The 20,271-nt window shown below is 42.5% G+C and overlaps 1 protein-coding gene across 1 annotated transcript in view; it reads right to left on the reverse strand.

Moving 5' to 3' along the window:
* kcnd2 (potassium voltage-gated channel, Shal-related subfamily, member 2) overlaps positions 1-10,444 on the reverse strand; it is a 35,443-nt gene extending 24,999 nt beyond the window's left edge. Inside the window, exon 1 of the mRNA XM_053862538.1 lies at positions 9,087-10,444. Within this exon, the coding sequence (XP_053718513.1) occupies positions 9,087-10,198 (1,112 nt within the window). The 5' untranslated portion in view covers positions 10,199-10,444. The remainder of the gene's footprint in view (positions 1-9,086) is intronic.
* Positions 10,445-20,271: the final 9,827 nt, after the last annotated feature.

Consider the following 20,271-nt stretch of genomic DNA (forward strand, 5'->3'; position numbering starts at 1 on the left):
GCAAATGATTATTTATAAAACTTTACGTGTTAAAAAGACAATAAAATGTAAAGACACTTCATAGGAAAATATATAGTCAACAGTGGCTCCACTTTGAGTCTGTGCCAGCAAATCTGCAATCTTGTTCTCTCAGTGAAAACGTTCCATACCGGATCTGAATATGGACGGGGCCTTCTACCCTTGCACTGTGTTCATTTCGTCAGTATTTCTGCACATTTCCACAAAGCTTACGGATACAGTCCAAACGGTGCAGTACCACCGGAAACCCTGGGGGGCAGTGTTGCTGTTACTACCAGATACATATCTCGAGTGAGACACTAAGACATGTCACAATGGCGGTTGACTCCATTCACAATAAATGCAATGGCGTCACAGACCACCGGCTCCTACAACTCTGCCTCTGTTTTCTCCTGTTGTGCAAGAGGTGTATTACCAATATTTCCACAGTCACTATGTTGCTTTTGAAGTTTGTTGTTACCACAAATGATTGACTCTGGGCTGCGCTGCTCCATCCAGCCAAGATGGAGTCCATGATAAGATGCACAGACCACCAGAACCTGCTCCTCTAAATCTGGAGATTCAGCTCTCACTTCCCTCAGAGAGTTCAGACACCCGAAGCGATTGTTCTTTAAGTTACCACCGAAAGCTTTTAAAAGCAATTAAAGCAATTAAAATACATCACACCTATTTTGTTGACCCGAATGAAGCAAAAACACTGGATGGCGTGTAAAGCATGGTCTTCATTTCTTGATTCTATTTCTGTTTTTAATATCACTTCTGCTGTAGTGGATCGTAATAAAAGCATGGACCATGTGTTCATCTCCAGTGACTGAAGCACAAGGTGACTTGTTTATTGTTTGTGTGTGTGTGTGTGTATTCTTGTGCGCGCGTGTGCGTCTGTTTATCTAAAGATGAAGAGCTGCCACTGTCTGAATGAGGCTAAAAATACAAGAGCAGCTGCTGCTGGAGCCTTTATTTTCTTTGTGGTGATGGTCACACTGACGACAAAAGAGACCAGCTTTCACAGACCAACCCTCGCTCCACGCGTCGTAAAGACGTTTACAGTCGAACACACAATCAAAAACACTGTGACATAATAAACATGATGGCCGTCTGATGTGTAACCTTGATTAAATATGAGTTATAATATGAGTTATGTATGTTATCGTCACAGTCTGTGCATTTTTAACTCTGTGTTACTTTGGCAGCTCTATTGTAGCACAACTACCAATAAGAATTTGAATACATTGTAATACTGTTGTTATACTTATCTTTGTTCAACAAAAAAATGCATCCCTATAAAAATCTCTATCATTCTATTGCCAGACGTTTGTCTACAACTAGTTGAGTCACTTCAGCCCCTTCACTGAGGGGTGCTCCTCACCAAGGAAACCCACTTCAGTCGTTTGTGTACCTGCTCTTGTCCTCTCGGTCAAACACAGTGGACCAGTGAGAGCCTCTGCAGTGGGCAACCCTGGAGGGAGCAATTTGCTCTTGGTGTCCTGCAAGCACAGGGACCTTGTGTTCTTTTCCCCTCGTGGATGCACAAGAGGAACCCCAAGAGTCTAAACTGCAGCCAGCAGGTCTTGCTTACGCTGGATGAAACAATAAATGGCTTTTTAATGCTTTTTCCCAACATCTGTTAAACCTGCAGAAAGCACATTGGTTTGCAACTTAAGAGCCTTCTACACAACAGTTATTTTTTTTGTTCATTTTTGGATATTGATAGGCTTAGTGATGTGTTCTGTCTGCACCTATAGACCAGAGCAGCTTATGCATACTGAAAAACCACTTTCTTTGTAAATTGTGCGGGTGTGGTGTTGCCGTCCAGAGATTGCAATATTTCCATTCAGCAGACGATGGGGCTGTGCAGAGAGTAAATATTGGATCCAAGGACGACAAATTCCAACCTCTGGCCAAGTGGTGTTTAAGATTACGTAAATACTCCTCTGACACCAACAGGTGAGTCTGGACATGTGATCCGCTGCACGTGTGTGGTCAGGTGAACCAAAGTTGTGAAAGACGACTCGTCTGCATGTCTCTGGCCCTTGAATGACTCCAGAGCACACGTGGATGAGTCATGTGACTTTCGTGGAGCGACACGTTTTTGTGCAGATGAAAGGTTCTGTAAACTTAAAATGTACAATTTACTTGCTCCGGCTGGGATTGCATTTTATTTATTTATTTTATTCAAATACTCCACCTCCCATGTTTTCTTTTCCGTCTGCTTCTGCTCGGAGCACAAACTGTATTCACCATTTAGTATCATCTTTTATCAGACTTAACCAGCTTAGGTCCGATCAGCAGGCTGTCGTCATGGCGACTAATTGACTTTCCTTTGAAACAGAGTCTGTTCACCTGCAGCTAGAGCAGGTTCACAACCTCCACGTTCTTTAAATTAAGATGCCCAGAGGGCATCTGGACGGCCGACTGGTGATGAGGAATTTACATGACCAGCAAACCAGACTCCCACCAGAACAATCCGACCCGTGAGTGTGAACAGACTGGATCTACGGGAGTAAAAACAACTGGGATTGTGGTGCATGAAATGTTGCAATTTTCATTTTGTTTTATAAAAATGACTTCACAAACCTCCTCTTTGTTTTCTGTTTGTTTGTTTTTTCAATGACGGAAACAGTTGTTAGAACAAACCAGAGCAAGCAAGCAAGTCTACTAAACCAACCTCTCCTTCTCCTCTCTGCTCGCCACATGCTGGAGGTCCGGACAATGTACCGTTTTTGTTGTTTTTTCACATCAGTAGAGGTCTCAATGCCATCACTGGTCCACTGCCAAAGCGCAGTATAAAAGGATGCAAATGAAGACCTGAGTCATCAGAGCAGGACACCTTCCAACACTGTTCAGTCGCGCAATCCTGAAGTTTCTGTTGTCCTTGGCTGTGCTTCAGACAGGGGTCACCATGGACGTCCTGACATCAGTTCCACACCTCTGATCTATTCGGATTCAAAAGAGATGTCCACTCCATAACAGGTGCATGTTCCTAAGGATGTGCCTGACTTCTCCAGCTTTCTCTCGTACGTGATGACCACACAGATTTATTCCACCTCTGAATCTGATTATTCTCTTCTTTCATATATTTTAAAATCACACGGAATATTTTAGTCAGCAAACATTGTTAGGTGCTGATAACTAAATCATTGTCACTGGTTTAATATCGTATTTGTGTTGGTGCGTGGAGAAGCAGCGACAAAGAAAAATGAGCCGCATAAAGAGGCGAAATGATGTTAGGAGGCGAACACGCGGAGAGCAAGAGATAATGTTCTCGTCTGTTGTTATTGCTGCTGGATTGATAATGTGGGCGAATCGGTTTATTACGCCAAATGTGTCTCTGATGATGATGACGATGATGATGATGATGATGATGAGATTCACACTCTCTGCTGGAGTTTCTGCTCTAATGAGCCAAACATCATAAAGAAGCTGCTTGTGATCTCAGCAGCCATCAATCAGAAGACTCTCTTTCTTCACGTTGTGAGACCCCAGACACGACGAGACGCTCCACGCCGATACGATTTTTAAAAATGCAGTTTTTGGCGCAGACTTTTACTTTGAAGAAAATACCTTCTTAACTTATAGCTCTTTTTAGTTGAGGCCATGACTCAAAATAAAAACGTTAAATAAAACTAAATAAGACGACCTCAGCACTTTTTCAGTCTGCTTTCTTTGCATTGGAAAAATGATAGACTGCAAATATAAATATAATGAGTTAAGGTGGTTTGTGTCAGATCAATACTTGATCACACAACACATGCTTTATCAATTCTTAAGTTAGTCTAGATCTCGACAGGCAAACAAATGACATTTAAACTCGCAGTTATTCCACACTTTTCTTTTCTTCAATCTTGGATTATTTAATTTTTTTGCCACTGAATCTGGAATGACCAGAGCAGTCTGGCTGATAGCGAAAGGCGAGGCGCAATTTCCAGTCATAGCCTGGAAGAATTGCATCACGAACGGCCTTCGCTTTGGAAACCTGGGTAAAAAATATTCAGAAGGGCTGCGGCCCGGTGGAAGGGAGGATGAAATATGTACATACATTACATGTGAACGCAGGGAAAAAAAGTGTGTCAAGGCCACAGGGCCTCTATACGCAGCTATGGATATTCTCTAGTGACCAGCAGTAACGCAGAGCAATCTCCAAACATGTCCAGGCCGGATCATTACACTGATGCAGCTCAGCAAACAAACACACATACATAATAAATTACTTAGATAAGAGAGCAGGGGGATCTGACTGGCTATTATCTACCAGGACATTTGGGAAAATGATTCGGCGAAATGGTTACATTCTGGTGTTGCCAATAGAGTCTCAGCCTGATGAGAGAAACTAGCCTGATCAATGACTCTTGCTATTCTACTAGACATAATGAAGTTGTTTGGATGAACGCTTATATAAATATATGACTTGTCTGCCTATCTCATTCATTTTCATTTCTTTTCTGCAGATTTGCTTTTCTCTCTGTATTGACACCATTATGTGTTGACTGACAGCTACTGCGCTGCGGCGCCCATAGCAACCGCAGAGACATTCTGGTAATCGACGGCTGTTCTTTGTTTGACTTTGCTTTGTATGTTTGACCGGTCTTCACCTCTGACCTCCGTGGACACACACTGGTTATATAAGTGTTGATGGCTCCTCACGCGTGACGTGACCACGCAGGTCACCTGTCCCACTGTCAAACACAGGTGATCTGCCAAGCTACTGGATCACGTCATGCAGACAGCGGCACGTGCGAGTGTCACTTCACACTTGCACAAGGACACGCACACACCCACACAAGCACACACACCTGTAATGCCATCTTTGACGGAATATTTCATCAACTTTCTCACCCTAAACTTAACCATCCAAAACAACCTGCTCACCTGAACCAGGACTCTGAACCAAATTTGAACCCCATTATAATGACCCAGTTATTTTGAAGTCTTCATCCTCAAACTGAGGCTTAAGCTTGTGGGGAGAAGAAAAATGTCCTCACAGGTAGGTGTCTTGCCAAGAATTGGTACACACAAGTATAGCTCTAGAAGGACCACACACACACAATGGCTTGGCCGATTGGTCGATCACAATCATTGATTCCTGATTGATTGCAATTGCCTCTTTCAGCAACTAAGGCTCTGCCATCATGATGCTGAAAGGTAAACAAGCATTGATCACAGACGGAGATGAAGCTGAACGGCATAAAGATGTGAATATTTTCAACCAAAATTAACTCCAGGTTGTTAGATAGCATCAGACATGAAGAAGAAGGGACCCCTCAGGAGCCCCTCAGGAGCCCCTGCGACGTGGGCCATCTGACGTCAACAGATCCATGTTTTGATTCTCACTGCTGAGCTTGAGCTCATGTGACTGACAAATAAAACCTCGGGGGTCAGTCGTTTTCGTCTTTGCTAATTAAGTTTCATCCTTTAAGTGGTTTTCACGCGAGCGCTTCTTGTGGCAGCTTCATTAAAGCGACGATTAAAAATGATCGTTCTGTTGACGATGAAGCTGATACTAATGCGATAATTCAATTATCAGCGTTGCACCACAGAGGCAGGAAGTGGAAGATCGGATTTGTGCATTCACAACACCTTACTGTCACGTGGTGGTCAGGAGGAGGCGGCGACACGCTCGAGTCTGACCATAACCAGACACTTTTGGCTTTTCACAAGACACACCACTGTGCAATTTTCGCTCTGATCCCTCCCAAAGGGATATATTTCGAGGGGCTTTTACTGTACGTACTGACTTAGCACAAGCGCCAGTGAAACAATGCGCAATATGACAACACGGACTTTTTTAGTTTTTTTAGAGTACTCAATATTTCAATTTGCGCAACCCAACAGTCATATAGGACCAGGACAACTTTTTGGATGCTATCGCACAAAAACTCATTTACAGGTACATTTACCCCGAATGCAATGAATGAGTTGAAAGCAACTCATGTATATGTTAGGTTAATGGAGAAGCCCAGACTATCAGGAGCAGCACTCTTACACAATATGGGTGAGGTTCAGGTGACGTTCGACTGACTGTCTGTAGTATCCAATGCTCAAAATAAAATACATGAATCTTGGCGACAATTCATGGTGCAATAACCAATTGGAGACCAACTGTTTGAGTGAAAAATCAATAATAATATAAATGAAGGCCTGAAACTTTTATTGAGACTTGGAAATGGTCATAGATACTGGGAACCAGCAACGACAAGGGGCGAGTAGCAGGACGCATGTCGCCAAGTCATGTTCGGAGTGAACACACCTCAACATCAAACCGCTGGCAGAGTGAAACTGTGACTAGCTGGTGATGATGTGACTGTCCTCCATGGCAAATCCTGATAGTTACTTCTGTTATTAATTTTATTTCAATTGATATTGGGACTTTTGGGGGGCAGAAAAACATTTTTGACAAAACTAATGCAATTCCAGCAAAACATTTATTTAAAAAAAAATCTGCAACAGATTCAATATGTGAAAGAAATTCCAAATATACATGGATGCAACAGGTCCTGCGAATAAGACCTGTTACGTCCACAAAGCCCAAAGTTTCAGTGAAATTACAGTCTGGCTTCTCCTCCTTGTTGTAATTGCTACCTGTAGGCAGTTTTAATAATTTGTTTGTTGAGCATTGGGCATCCATGTGACTAAATAATACATGACTATGCTATATGTCTATAGGCGGATCACGGAAACATGACACGCAGTCACACACACACACATCAGCATGTGGAAACCACTCGGTATTTTGACACCTGCAAAACGTTTTAAATGAACTTTTAGTGGGAGAGAAACTGTTGGGGAAGAAACACACACTGATGTTTGAGTTGAACCTCACAGATGTAGATCTAGAACACTAAAAGGACTTGAGCACTAAAATGACATAGTTCTTAAAATGTAAGTTGCTGTATGACAAAATGAATCTTAATTTTGTGCAGTAGATAAAATAGGAGTTGCAGTTCTCCCTTTGAGTCTTTGTACCTCACAGCACAACAGTCAGGTCACTTTTCGTCATTGATTTAACTTAGTTCAAACGTTTTATGATTTAAAATGTCCTTTATTCAATAAAGCAAAACACGTTTTTGACTATGACACAGGTTGGAATTAATAAATTGCTGTCGCAGTCAGCACATGTTTTGATCTGTTTCAGTAAAAAATAAAAATCCATCTGTGGACGCTTGGCAAGGAATGGTGGTTTCACATGCAGATTTTTCTCGTTGAAGCAGGAGCCACTTCCTGTAATTACTTACAGTTAAAGTTTAAGCCAACTCCCCTTGTCTGTTCGCTTACACAGTAGAGTCAGAGACTCGGTGAAAATTTTCTATGCCAGTGATGGGAACTATATGTGGACATGCATTTGTTCAGCTAAGAAGCTGCAGACGGATAGAACACACAACAGACAATGTAGCTCATTATTCAGGAGGACCAAGTTTCCTCATGCAAACTTGAATGGAAAATACAGACTTCTACTGGTCAATATTGAGACAAATATTGTTTCTGATGATGATTTTGGGAGGATAGCCAAATACATATGCCAAGATGGCACTCTGTCAGTCACGTGACTGACCATGAAAAATAGTTCCCTACTTCAAGTAAAGACACTTCATACAATCACAACATTTCTGAGTCCCTCCGCAACCTCAGGCTATTAAACCTACCCGCCTCCATCCATACATGTGAGAAGCTTCACGTGGTCGGAAGGTTTCTCTGCAGGGTCAAGTTCCTCATTGGGTTGAAAGTATCAATGTCTATTTATAACTTCACTCGATTCAATTACTTCACGAGCAGAGACGTCTCCTCATCTCCTCACAAATTACACAACTTGTTACCTCACTGAAACTCCCTCGGTGAAAATAAATTCATTAGTGAGTATTTTTGTAATATATATATTGAGTCTGTATATTTATATATAATATAATATAATATAATATAATATAATATAATATAATATAATATAATATAATATAATCTCAATCATCTTCCTTCATCTCACACTCATCTCAGTATAAGTCCAAACCCTTCTCACTCCCATGGTGTGATATGTCGACTCTGTCCTATGCTGACACCGAAGCCAGCATTCAGTGTAGCATGTTGTCCTGAAGAGAATCACACACAAGGGGAAGTGAGAGGCGAGATGTTCGGAACATTGGATGTCAGTCGCTATATTTACGTGACCCACGGCCCACAGTGTCAGGATATGTTGTGGAAGCCTAACAAAGCCTAATGCGTCGACATGCAACGCTGTAGGCTGCCTAGGATGCAAAAGTCCACTTTCTCAACCATCAATGTCGGGAGTGAAGATGGGTTGCGACCTCCTCCTTATCATGAACCTCATCTGTGGTATTCCTGTTCAACCGTTTCCTGGAGCCTCCATCTCCAACATCCTGAAGCCAACTTGTCTTTCATCGCCACGTGTCCACACCATCTGGAGTCTCCTTCACCAAACTGGTCACCACATATAATTTCATTTGGTGTTGACTTTGGCTGCCCTGTTATGTTACTCTAAGAAATGTCTTTTGACAGCAAGCAGATTATGGAATAGACAATTCCCTCACATATTACTTCCAAGATGAAAAAAAAAATCACTCAGCTTGGTGAATCATCACTACAGACCTTGGAATTCAGCTAGAAAAAGGAAGAAAAAGTGTTTCTCCCCAACCCAGCTGTCTTCATAATGACTAACATCATTACCGACATCATCATCAGTCAACATCAACGGAAACATCTGAATTAATGTGGCTCATTAAGTCTTCTCATCTGACGATGTTTAGTTGTGGCGGCAAATCTCAAACACAGAGCAGCAAATACCTTATTTTGGTGCATCTTAAGTGCAGCTTGTGAATGCTCAAAAGGAGTCTCAAAAGGAGTTGAGGCCTCAATGACCTCTGGTGAACCGTCAAGGACAGATGAGTCAAGAAAGTAGATATGTTGAAAGACACAAAAATACCTTCAAATCACATGGATCCCAAAACCAGGTTACTTTGCGACCAAAAAAGAACTCTTAGGAAGAAACTGTTCATTCCTATGTGAGTCACAAGTCACCACAGATTCTTAAGTAACATAGATAAGCAGATGTTAGCGTCACCTACCCCAGTGTTGTCATGGTGACGATGGTGTACCAGAAGGCAGCTGGGATGCTGGTGAACTTGCTCGCAGAAGACCCTTTCTCAGCGTAGAACATCACAGTGGCGAAGATGATGATAGCCATGGTGAGCGAGAAGAGAAGGAAGCCAAGTTCCGAAGCGCAGCTCTTCAGGGTGTAGCCCAGGATACGAAGTCCCGCGGAGTGACGAGAAAACTTAAAAATTCGGAAAACCCGGAAGACCCTCAGCGTAACAAAGGCGCCGCTCACATCCTCGTTGTCGGTCATGACAAGGCCGATGTAGTAGGGCATGATGGCCACCACGTCTATGATGCTCATAACGCTCTTGACGAACTTGAATCGGCTAGGCGCCGCAAACATGCGCAGCAAGTACTCGACCGTGAAGATCATGACACAAGCAGTGTCCAGACAGAAGAATGCCAAGGCGTACCGTTCTCCACAGGACATCTCCTTGACACGGTTCAGTGCGGAACCACACGGTACAGTCTCAGCAACATTGGCCATCACTGAAACCGCGATAAAGAAACCGGTAACATAGTAAAAGACCAGTGCCATGGTGCTGGTGTGAGGGTTCTCAAAAGCTCTCCACATGGTTTCCCTAAAGCTCAGGTCCCCGGGGGTGAGGTCATTGCTCTGGTCTGACTCTTCATCATCCTGGATGCGCTCCAGGTTCTCTCTCCTCCGGTCCTTGTACTCCTCATAGCAGCAGTCTCCAATGATCTCCGGGATGATTCCGAAGAAGGCCAGCTCTTCATCGTATGCAGAGATGCACTCCTGGCGCGGGTAGTGGAGCTTCCCAGTGCGGTAAAAGTTGAGAACGTGACGAAAGATATCTGGATCGCGGTCGAAGAAGTATTCGTTGCTGTCCTCGTGGAAGAAAAACTCTCTTTCCGAGCTTCCCAGCAGGGTGTCGGGGTACCGCTCCAGCGTGCTCCGCCAAGTCTGAAACTTTGAGCCGCTCACGTTCAGGACAATGAGCCCGTCCTTCCCGCGCTGCTTCTCGGTCGGTGGCACCGGCATCGGCGCGCTGGCCACCGGCATCCAGCCGATGGCCGCAGCGCGGGCGAACGGCAGCCACGCCGCCACACCTGCCGCCATCCTGCGGATGCTGTAGGTCGGTTCCGAAGCTCACAGAAAGACAGACGAAGTAGCGAAGCAGCTGGGGGACATGTGGATGCAGGTGGAGCTTCCTGGAGTTTCCTCTGGACTGCAGGAGAGATTACGCACCAGACCTGTGCGTAAAAGCGCAGAGGAGCAGCTGCCCAGTGCAGAGGAGCCGTGAACCATAGAGTCCTGGGAGAAGTTTGGAGTCTGGTTACTGTGCCTCACAAAAGCAACAAGTTATTCCGGCACCGGGATGCAAAGCTGGCAGCGACACCTGTTTGGAACCAGACTAGAGCGCTTCCCACAGCGACCCGAAACTACGCACACTGTCATCCGCGGAGCTCAAGTGAATAGTGGAAAACATGCGCTCTCTCTCTCTCTCGCTCTCTCTCTCTCTCCCTGTCTCTGTCTCTCTCTCTCTCCCTCTCTCTGTCTCTCTCTCGCTCGCTCTCTCGCTCTCACACTCTGACTTCGTTAACGTCAATTTAGGACCTAATAAATAATTATTTTTATTTTATTATTTTATATATATATATATATATATATATATATATATATATATATATATATATATATATATATATATATATATATAGGCATTTCAAACTTGGACACCAACTCACGTCCAATGCTGAATTATATTACTTATGAAGAGCAATGAATATTTTAATATTATTTTCTTTCTTCTCTTTCACTATTTTTTTCTCTAGATTCTTTTCTTTTTTTTAATCCCCAAATTTCTTTCATTTTTTTGGTCTATCTCAGGCTCTCATAATTAGCGTAACCACCTCTCCATCTTCATTTTGTGTGTCAGAACATCAAAACCTGAAAGTAAAGTAACACTGCTCAAAGTGACGTCTTTATACTCCCGACATGATTCCTCTGATGATTCTCCATCTAAACGTGATCAAAGTGATGTTCAGGTCGCTGCAGGGCAGTCAGACATCAAATAGCAGCCTCAGTGCGCTGTTTGCTTCTTGTTAGTGTGAAATCAGAGGTCTGGCGTGTTTGTGTTTGCCATTTGCTCCATTCTGACAACGAATGAAGCAAATCTGCAGAGCACATCCAGAGAGTTTAATGCTAATATTGAACCACGGCTCAGGGCAGGTTGAGCTCAGCTTTGCACGGCTGGGGAACAATATTGACTCTGGGTGAAGACATCTAGACGAAAGCAAACTAATGGATCAATGACCACCTTCATCTTTGTGTGACAAATTATACACCGTCGTTCTCAACGTACTGACAAGCTTGTTAAACTAGGTTAGCATTTTCTTCCCCACGCTTCAGGTCTTTTTTGGTTTAAACAAAAGTTGATAAAGTGATCAAATAAATGGTGTGATTGTGATGGGGTTTTTTTGCCAGTTACATTACATCCCAGCCTTCCTGGTTACCTCACTGGGATTTGAACCCATGATTTCCTACTCAGCAGAGACTCGGTACACAGGCACGAAGAGGCACTCAGCACAGCTCTGTATTTACTAGAGTACTGTAAAATGTTGCAGGAGTAAAAATATTTCCAGTACAAATGGACTATTTTTAATAAAAATAATACATTTTAGTTTCACCTGGACCAAAATGCGAAACAGCAATGAAAAATCAACCCGAGACAACTACAGATGTTCACAGCTAGAACTGAAAAATGATTCAATGTATAATGTGTAAACAGTTTGTATGATATAAACGCAACAAGTAAATGATCTTTGCTGTACCAAGTTATTTCATCTAAAGAAGTGGGTTGGTGAAAACAGTGGTCACTTTTCTTTCTTTGCAACCAACATACAAACACAGAATTAAATGCAGAAGAGCTAGCTTCTTTATATGTGATGAGTTTCCTGTTTGAAGGAAGTGCAGAGTAGCAGCACAGAGCCAATGGACCTCTGTTTAATAACTGGTTTAAATGTGAAATCCTCAACCGTCAGAAGACATCTGCATTTACAGGACTGATGTCTCTGCCCCTCAATCCTATTATTATTACTATATTATTATCTCAAATTGCTGTCTTCATGTAAGGAAAAACTGAGGAGAAATGTAGGTGTGAAGTGCACTGACTTTTTTGGGTTTTGCTTGTATATTCAGCTAGACCTTATTTGCTCCCAAGGGTGAACATCTCGAAAGTGGGAGGATAGAACTGACAACTTCCGATTCTCATTCTGATCACAGCGACTTTCAACTGAACTCACACTGGAAAGTTTGTGACGAAGAAGCCTCACCTTCTGACCTCCAGTTTCCACAGAGCTGCATCATGGGGCCATCTGGTCATTTGCGCTAGTCCTCGGGGCAGAGCCGAGCCCAGGAACCTCCCGTTCCGTCGTGACAATCTGAGCAGATGTTTTCCATTAAACTATAAAATCACATGAGGCGATACATGATCAGAGTTAATGGTGTGTTAATGAAACAGAGGGGCTGCGCTGGTAATCACACTCCCCCTCGTCCATCCAAATAAACTCAGGAACTTTTGGGGAACGCGGACGATGAGAACACCAGCAGTCAGAGGTGAAGCCTTCCAGCAGGTAATTACCAGTGTGGGAATTTATGTCCCTCAGAAAGTAATCAGCCTTCGGGCGCAGCTTTATTGCAGAGGAGGAGAAAGGACCAGGAAAGTCGAAATCCAGAAAATAGCTTGTTTGTCGCTTTAATCCATCCTTAAAGAGCAACTGATTGAATGATTTGAGTGTCTTCAAACCTCTTAGGTCCACCCGCCCACATATGTGTAGATTAAACGTGTTGCCTTTCAGCACCATGTTGTTTCAGCGAGAAAAAAAGCACAAACAAGACACACTCCTGAACGAAAACAGAAGAGCCGTTCTTCAGTCTCCAGTGTCATATGACATGGAAATCTGACATATATTATTGATAACATCATCGTGAATATTAACAAACAAGGTCAAAACAAATTTCCTCGCAAGACAAAGTTGAATTATTACTCTTCACTATTCTCAAATTGCAAAAATCAAAAGTTCAGTTCCTTGAAAAATATATGCTACACACAACAGTGTTTGTATGCACAAAACTCAAAAAATGACTTTGAATATTTAAAATGTGTATAAGCCTCACCCATCAAAAATGGTTTTTGAGGGAGCTGAAAATTTGTTCTCCTCAACCACACCCACTGATGCTCAGGAGGCGACCTTCAGCCTGTCTACACACATAGTTGCTGTCAGGAGCACCTCCCGCATGAAACCAACCCAGTCTCACACCGATGGCACTATGTGGACTCCTATATTGTTCCAGACAGGGGTGTTGGAAAGTGACCAAGGGAGACGATAGGAATCTCTCTTCACTAAAGTACTTTTAATGCCAGTTGGTATATACAAAGCAGCTATGGGGCTCTCCTCTTACAGACGGTGCTGTCAAAGTCCCCATGAACACTTGGTTGCTTGAGGCCAAGTGGCACATTACTACATGTTGAGCGAATGGAACGCCATTCCTCAATCCCTATTTTATGTGATGCACTACCCATGGTGTGAGGAAATGCCACTCAACATGACCTTCAATTGAAAACCAGTGCTGAAGGCTGACCAGGTGTTGAGTTTGAAGAGCCCATTTGAGGGAGATAAGTATTGGGTTGTCAGCCACCCATGACCAGGCGTTCTTGCAATGAGAGGACAAGCATAAAGCCAGACCATCGACTGCAGGACTTTCTGGTAGAGAGCTAAATTTATTGTTGAATCAATCTAAGCAGTTAAACCAGATACTGGGACAGCAAGACAATCACAGACCCCCAGCTGCCACCAACCATTTTGACATGTTCCTCAAATGCTGCTTTTTTATGGCAACTTTTTTTTCCCATCATTCCACATCTTATTGTAATGGAAGTCTCAGGGATCCAAATGTGAGTTTTGCTAGTGGTGGTTTTTGCCTTGGAACTCTTCCATGGATGATATTTCTTGGCATCCTTCAGGTTTGGATTAAACATGGCCACTGGATCACCTCCGAGCTGATGGCTCAGATTATGTTTTGACAGGTTCTATTTAGAGGTAGATTAGATGAGATATCCTTTATCTGTCCCACATTGGGGGAATTTGTTTTTAGACGGTTTCTTGATTCAACCAATGCAGCAAAGTCTGATTGTGGCCAGTGAAATAGAGTTTTCCGAAGCCAGTGGATAATCACTGCAAACTCATTATTTTAATTCAAAAAAATAATTGGTGTTTTCCACATGGCGCCAGATTTGTTTTTCCAATGGAACATAAAAATGTTAACTCTAAAACTGCGTTTTATGTTAACCTGGGTTGTCATTGCAAAATACAATATACAAAGACAGTTCAATGGCCAAAAGAGATTTCTTTCACTTGCATTTGTAGTTAATTACATTTTACTGTCCAGTACAGATTAAAAAAAAAAGTTTGTTTGTTTTTCCTGGTGTTTCGTTTTCCCCAAAGCCCTGACTTCGACAGCTTGTGCCATGAAGACTGAAGGAGCAGCCGCTCTAACCTCAGATGTGGAGACTCAGCTTTTTTGAAGATCAGTAAAGAGATTAAATCTATTTCTGTGCAGTATTCATGAAAAAGCCTCATGTTGGTTTCAGTGTTGAGCCTCCGGAGCTGCACACGCTGGCAAATCAACACATTCTCATCTTATTAACAGCTTTTCTTTTCTTTTCTTTTTTTCTCTCTCTCTCTCGTCTGCTCGCCTTAGCTGCTGCTGCTGCGCTACTGTTTTCTCTTTCTGCAGGCTTCCATCAGCTCATCCATTTGTTTTGTAGATTAAAAAAATACATCACCCTGGAGTCAAGCAGGTCCACCAGCCCCAGAGCTCATCTTCATGTGCCGCTACTCTCGGGTAGAACTTGCAAAAGTGAAATATTGAAGCTCAACCAACAGTGAGATATATTACACTTTAATTGAAATTAATTCTCTGAAGTGAAGTACAGAATTCTTTTCACACTCAGATTCTGTCACTTTCTACTGACTGAGGCTCATCAATCACCTCGATGCCGAGTCCAGCTGCTGCGTGGAAACAATGATGGATGACTTGAAGTGAGGAAATCTTTCTCTGAGCTTCCCTCCTCATGTCCTCCCTCCTCACATAAAGACCCTTATAAAAACAAACTAGAGGCTGTCGCTCTTCTTGATGTGCAGATTGATCAGTCTCATTGCTAATCTAGCTGCTAGTGAAGAATTAATCATTATGTCTAAAATAAAACTAAGCTATAACTCTCCATAGTTTTGACATTTTCACAGATTCAACTATTTTTTTATTGCCAACCGCAAGGTTAAAAACGTGTATCTTGCAGGCAGGGAGAATCACCTTGGCTCACCGTCCTCAGCAGGACTTGACTGTGAACTATGCACTCCGTAGTTTTGCTTCCTTGAGGTTAAGACCTGAGCTGGATTCTTGCTTTAGGACACTTTGTGTGAGTTGCAACGCCGCTTTCTCCATTAAAAAGTACGCATTTATGTGGCGTTTTTTAAATTCTTTTACAAGGATGTAAATGTGAGCATTTGTTCCACCTTGGAAATGGCATAGACATAGAGGCTTCCACTGCTCCTTGGTATTGTCCTTAAAGTGGCCGCTGCAGTCCTTTGAAGCATTCCATTAAAAAGCCATTACGCAACAAACGTTGAGATTTAATAAGGAAACCACTGCTAAATATTCATTTTATTCAAATACCAAGTATACAAATACATTCAGTTGTGAATTTTCACACTGGAAAATATCACTGTCTGCTGTGGCAGCTTATTTCTCACAGACCACTCCGAGAACAACATCACTACTATTAGCATTTTTATTCCACATAATTTACCCAAATCCAAACCTGTTATTATAACAAACCAAAGAAGAACCATGGGCGTGTTTGACTCACTTTTCATTTTGACTAAGTCACCAAGCTTGTGATAGGGTGATGGCTGGATAAATATGGTACGATGTTGTTCCCATCAACATGATCGGCTTATTTAAGGGAGAAGGGAGAAAGCGAAAGCTACCAAAGGATCCCTGTTACTCAGTGTAACAGCAGCACCACAATGACAGTCATGTGACCACAATAGTACGGCATTAATACTCCATCAATAGTCCTTCCCCCCTCCTGGCCTGTGCTGAGCACAATGCTGCTGAGATGGCCAAGACTCCATTTGTCAATCGCAAGTCCTTTTAGGCTACGTCCACATGGAGACACTTACTTAACAATACGACCTTTTTCGCTGTCAGCATCTAAAAGTGTTGCAGACCCAACCACCAGATCTGTGGCCAAGGGAGTTATCTGGGTGAAATGTCATGTCAAGTTAGATTTTGGCCCGAGAAAATGGTGTTTTATCCGAATTAAAAAACTGTTGAGCAGGTGCTTGTTAATCTGCAGTAATTCAGTGAAAACTATGCTTTGATCCAAGCCTGTTGCTGTGAAGGAGCGAACCGAGATGATGATGCCCATAATGCCATAGGTTTCTGATGGTTTTGCCTCAGATACAGAGATGGAGATATGGAGTCTGCGTTTGAAATTCTGCTCAAATAGGATGTAGTTTCAAAAGGTATTAGATCCAGTGACTGAAAAATTTGAAAGTCCAACAGCCTGTGTGGATACCACCGACTTTGTGTCCATGTGGTCAGACCCTAGAGTCAGACTAAAGTTTCAAATCATTGGTCTTGACTACAGTCTGACAGTGACGCACGTGTTTGTCAATGATGAGCCCAGTGGATTCCAAATGGAGGCCAAGACATGCAAGAATCAAAGGAGAATTGTGAGGAGGACATGGGCTGTGAACGCCACAAGGTTTCCTCCACATCTGTCTTCTCACCGGAGCAGGATTCATGATGAGCGCCTGATGACTGACTCGTCCTTCGCTCTCTCCAATCGGTCCGCTCCCATCCCGGCAACTTCACGTCTCATCGGCCGCTCGGTTGCTGGATCTTCTCCCTCACTCTTAGTGATGAAAATTTAAACAGATTCTGTGACACTCGACTTCCCCCCGAGGAAATAAACTGGATCATTTGTCAGTGACGCTGCAGATTATGGATCCACGCTCATGAGGAAGGTGATTCGCTTTCTGCGCCGGCCGCCTGCATTTCTGCTGAGGAGGAAATTACGATTTATCTTTCACTATGGGTTGATTGTGAAATTATACAGAGATCATCACAAATGCAACTGGCTGAATGACAAAAGACAAACGTTCGAGTTGATTAACTTATGGGAGGCTGAGAGGCTGACTCACTGAGCGGCTGAAATGGTCAAATGTTCATCTCCTAACCGTATGGCAGAGTATATCAGAGTTGAATATTTGCTGTGTCATGAAATATCCATGCAGCAGAACTGTTTGTGTTTCAGTGCTTATTATGTTTCCAATATATGTGCGAGGACACTTCGAGTAGATTGGGAGGTGGCTTAAAACCACAAGGATTTCTTGCAAAAAACAAATAAATAAATAATAACATATACTATATAATTTTTAAAAAATGTGATTGGATTGCTACATTTCCTCTTCTCATTTTGAAATCCTGCGTCTATCATTTCAGTGAACTTGGCCTCATCTCCAACAGAGTAAAAGCAAGTGAAAACATGGAGTGGACATTTAGTGGTGTGGGATCAAACTTTGCTGCATACATACCAGGCGTACTATGAAGTGAAGGAAAACTGGCAGATATATGATCATATTTAAGTGAAAAATGACTCATAACATGGCCACTTTATATCCAATATGCCACGCTAAAGTAGGCCTCACACATGCATGATACACGTTAGAAACCATGACTGGTCGTTGAGTGTCTCTGTATTTTTAGCGAGGTCACTAAAGAACAGCACAATTACCACCAAAGTGCAGCGCAGATACACCGACGCGAGGTGTGTTCAGCAGTTGGTGTGTGCACACAATGTTCGTCGCCTCATTATGAAGTATTCAACTAACGTGTTTCGCATCAGTAAGAATCACTGGACATTGCAGAATATGGAAGAAAAGCTTGCGCAGCATTGTAGTTGACAACAGTGCACGTGCATTAGGATGAACATGCACAGACTCTTCTAGCAGTGTGTGTGCGCTGTTTACGCCGACTTCGTCACTAAGAGTTCCCCCCTGTTCTCTCAATCTCTACGTGTTCTCTGGTGCTTTTTCTGGTGCTTCAGCTTTTGTCTTTTTATTTTTTTATTTTTTTACCGTGAGCGTGTGGTTGAACTTCCATTTTTTTGTTCATGTTATTCTCTGATTCTGTCTGTAAGTGCCGAGTTTGTCCACCACATGCATTTTCTGTTCATTGTCTGTTATCCTCTGTTCCTGTTTTTTTTTTTCGACCAGTGTGTTTTTTTCCGCTGAGGTTTCTGTTCTCCTTTTTCTATGTTGTAGCTAACATGTGTTTCAAGTTTTTCTCCTCAGTTGCTTGTTCTCTCCCGGTTTGGTGATGCCTTTGGTTCCTCCTACTCGTCTGTCTTTGTTTTATTGTGACTAAATATTAATAATTTTCTTGCTTGTCCCTGTCTCCAGTTGCTGTAAGCATTACTTTTGGGTTTCATGACATTTGTTACACTTTATCCCTTCGACTCTGACGAAAACGTGTTCAAGTCAAAAAATTAAAAATAAAAATAAGAAATGTAGTTCTGATTGAAAGTCCTGAATGCTCAATGTCCCCCAAAAATGGAAACATAAATCCACATAAAACACATCTTATAAACAAATCACAAAACTAAATCTACTTCCACATGATCGTATTGATGAAATAAGTAGTTATTGTTCATTCATTCCAATTTTGGGGTTACGATATACTAAATGGAACCAGGGGCCGAGTGGGGCTTTTGATATTTAATATGGAAATTAAATATCAAGTCAACAATTTCTACACCTTGATATTCCTCCGACTAAGTTTCCATGTCAAATTTCACCGTGTGTGTGAAATATTACTGCAAATGCTTTAAGGGTTGCTTGTGCGCTGCGGAATCGAACACCCCCAGAATCACTGCGGCACCAGGAAGTTGTTGGAGATGGAGAAAAATGTGTCAGTGTCGGAGGTGATGTTCCACCAGGAGCCGCAGACTAATTCCATGAATTCATAACGAGCCACAAATTGATCGGCAACACGCCCACCAACATTTGGTTAATGGCAGTCAGGAACGTGAGGTCAGAACCGCAGCCTGAAAACAAATGAGGAGGCTAGAGGTGAGAGAGAACAAGAAGAATAAGAAAACAGAACTGCCTGTGTGTCGATAAGTTGAGAAGGAAAATAACAGTATAGACACGACGTACGAGTGGAAATCTAAATATGTTTTTGCACATAGTTTTACTGTTTTCTTGCAAAAGCCTTTTGTTTACACCCTTCCACTCCAATCACTTAGAAAACCCGGTTGTATCTTAAACAAGTTTGTAAAAAGCTCCCGAAAGACATGGATTGATCAGGAGAGGTCACAGGTCAAATAGTCCGGGTCAATAAAATCATTCGCACAGTAAATCAGCAATCTGTGATCAATACAACACAATACAGTCCTCCACAATTAAAGCCTCCACCAAGCAGCAGCAATTGTTCGCATTAAGAAGAGGAAACACAAACGGAACATGGACTGTGGAGATGTATTATGTATATACTGCCACAACGTCAAATCTTTAGATGCCACTTGGTTCACTGCACAGAAGCAACCCTCAAAAAAGAGAAGAAACGACAGGATGGCCATTGAATCTGAACCCAGTTTAGTCTAGTTTCAGATTTCTTTGGGTCTTTTGGAATATAATGGTATCATAAAGAGATTTCAAAGTTTGACTCTCACAAATCATGATCAGATTTTCCATGCACGACGGTCCGTAACTCAAGTCAGCTTTACCCTCGCAGCAGTGTCGTCTCCATCACCTCGTGAGCTTCTTCAACGCTTTCTGCTGCTGGTCCCGTCTGACTTACAACACTCACTAAAGTTAGCTGTTTTAGGCTAATTGTACCCCAAGTACAATTAAAGGGCCACTTTAAAATGACCACAAAAGGATGTTTAAACAATAAAAACATTCATCCTGAGGCACAGAACAAACTCATACCAAACCTAAGCAGCAGACTGTGTGCACACTCTGCTTTGGTCTGAGATGACATGTTTGTTTAAACAGAGCCAAATGCTCAGTGTTAATTAGACACAAAAGGAAAATGACTCTCCTGGCTCAAACCTAATG

The sequence above is a fragment of the Synchiropus splendidus genome, chromosome 4 (assembly GCF_027744825.2).
Source record: "Synchiropus splendidus isolate RoL2022-P1 chromosome 4, RoL_Sspl_1.0, whole genome shotgun sequence".
Lineage (NCBI taxonomy): Eukaryota > Metazoa > Chordata > Actinopteri > Syngnathiformes > Callionymidae > Synchiropus > Synchiropus splendidus.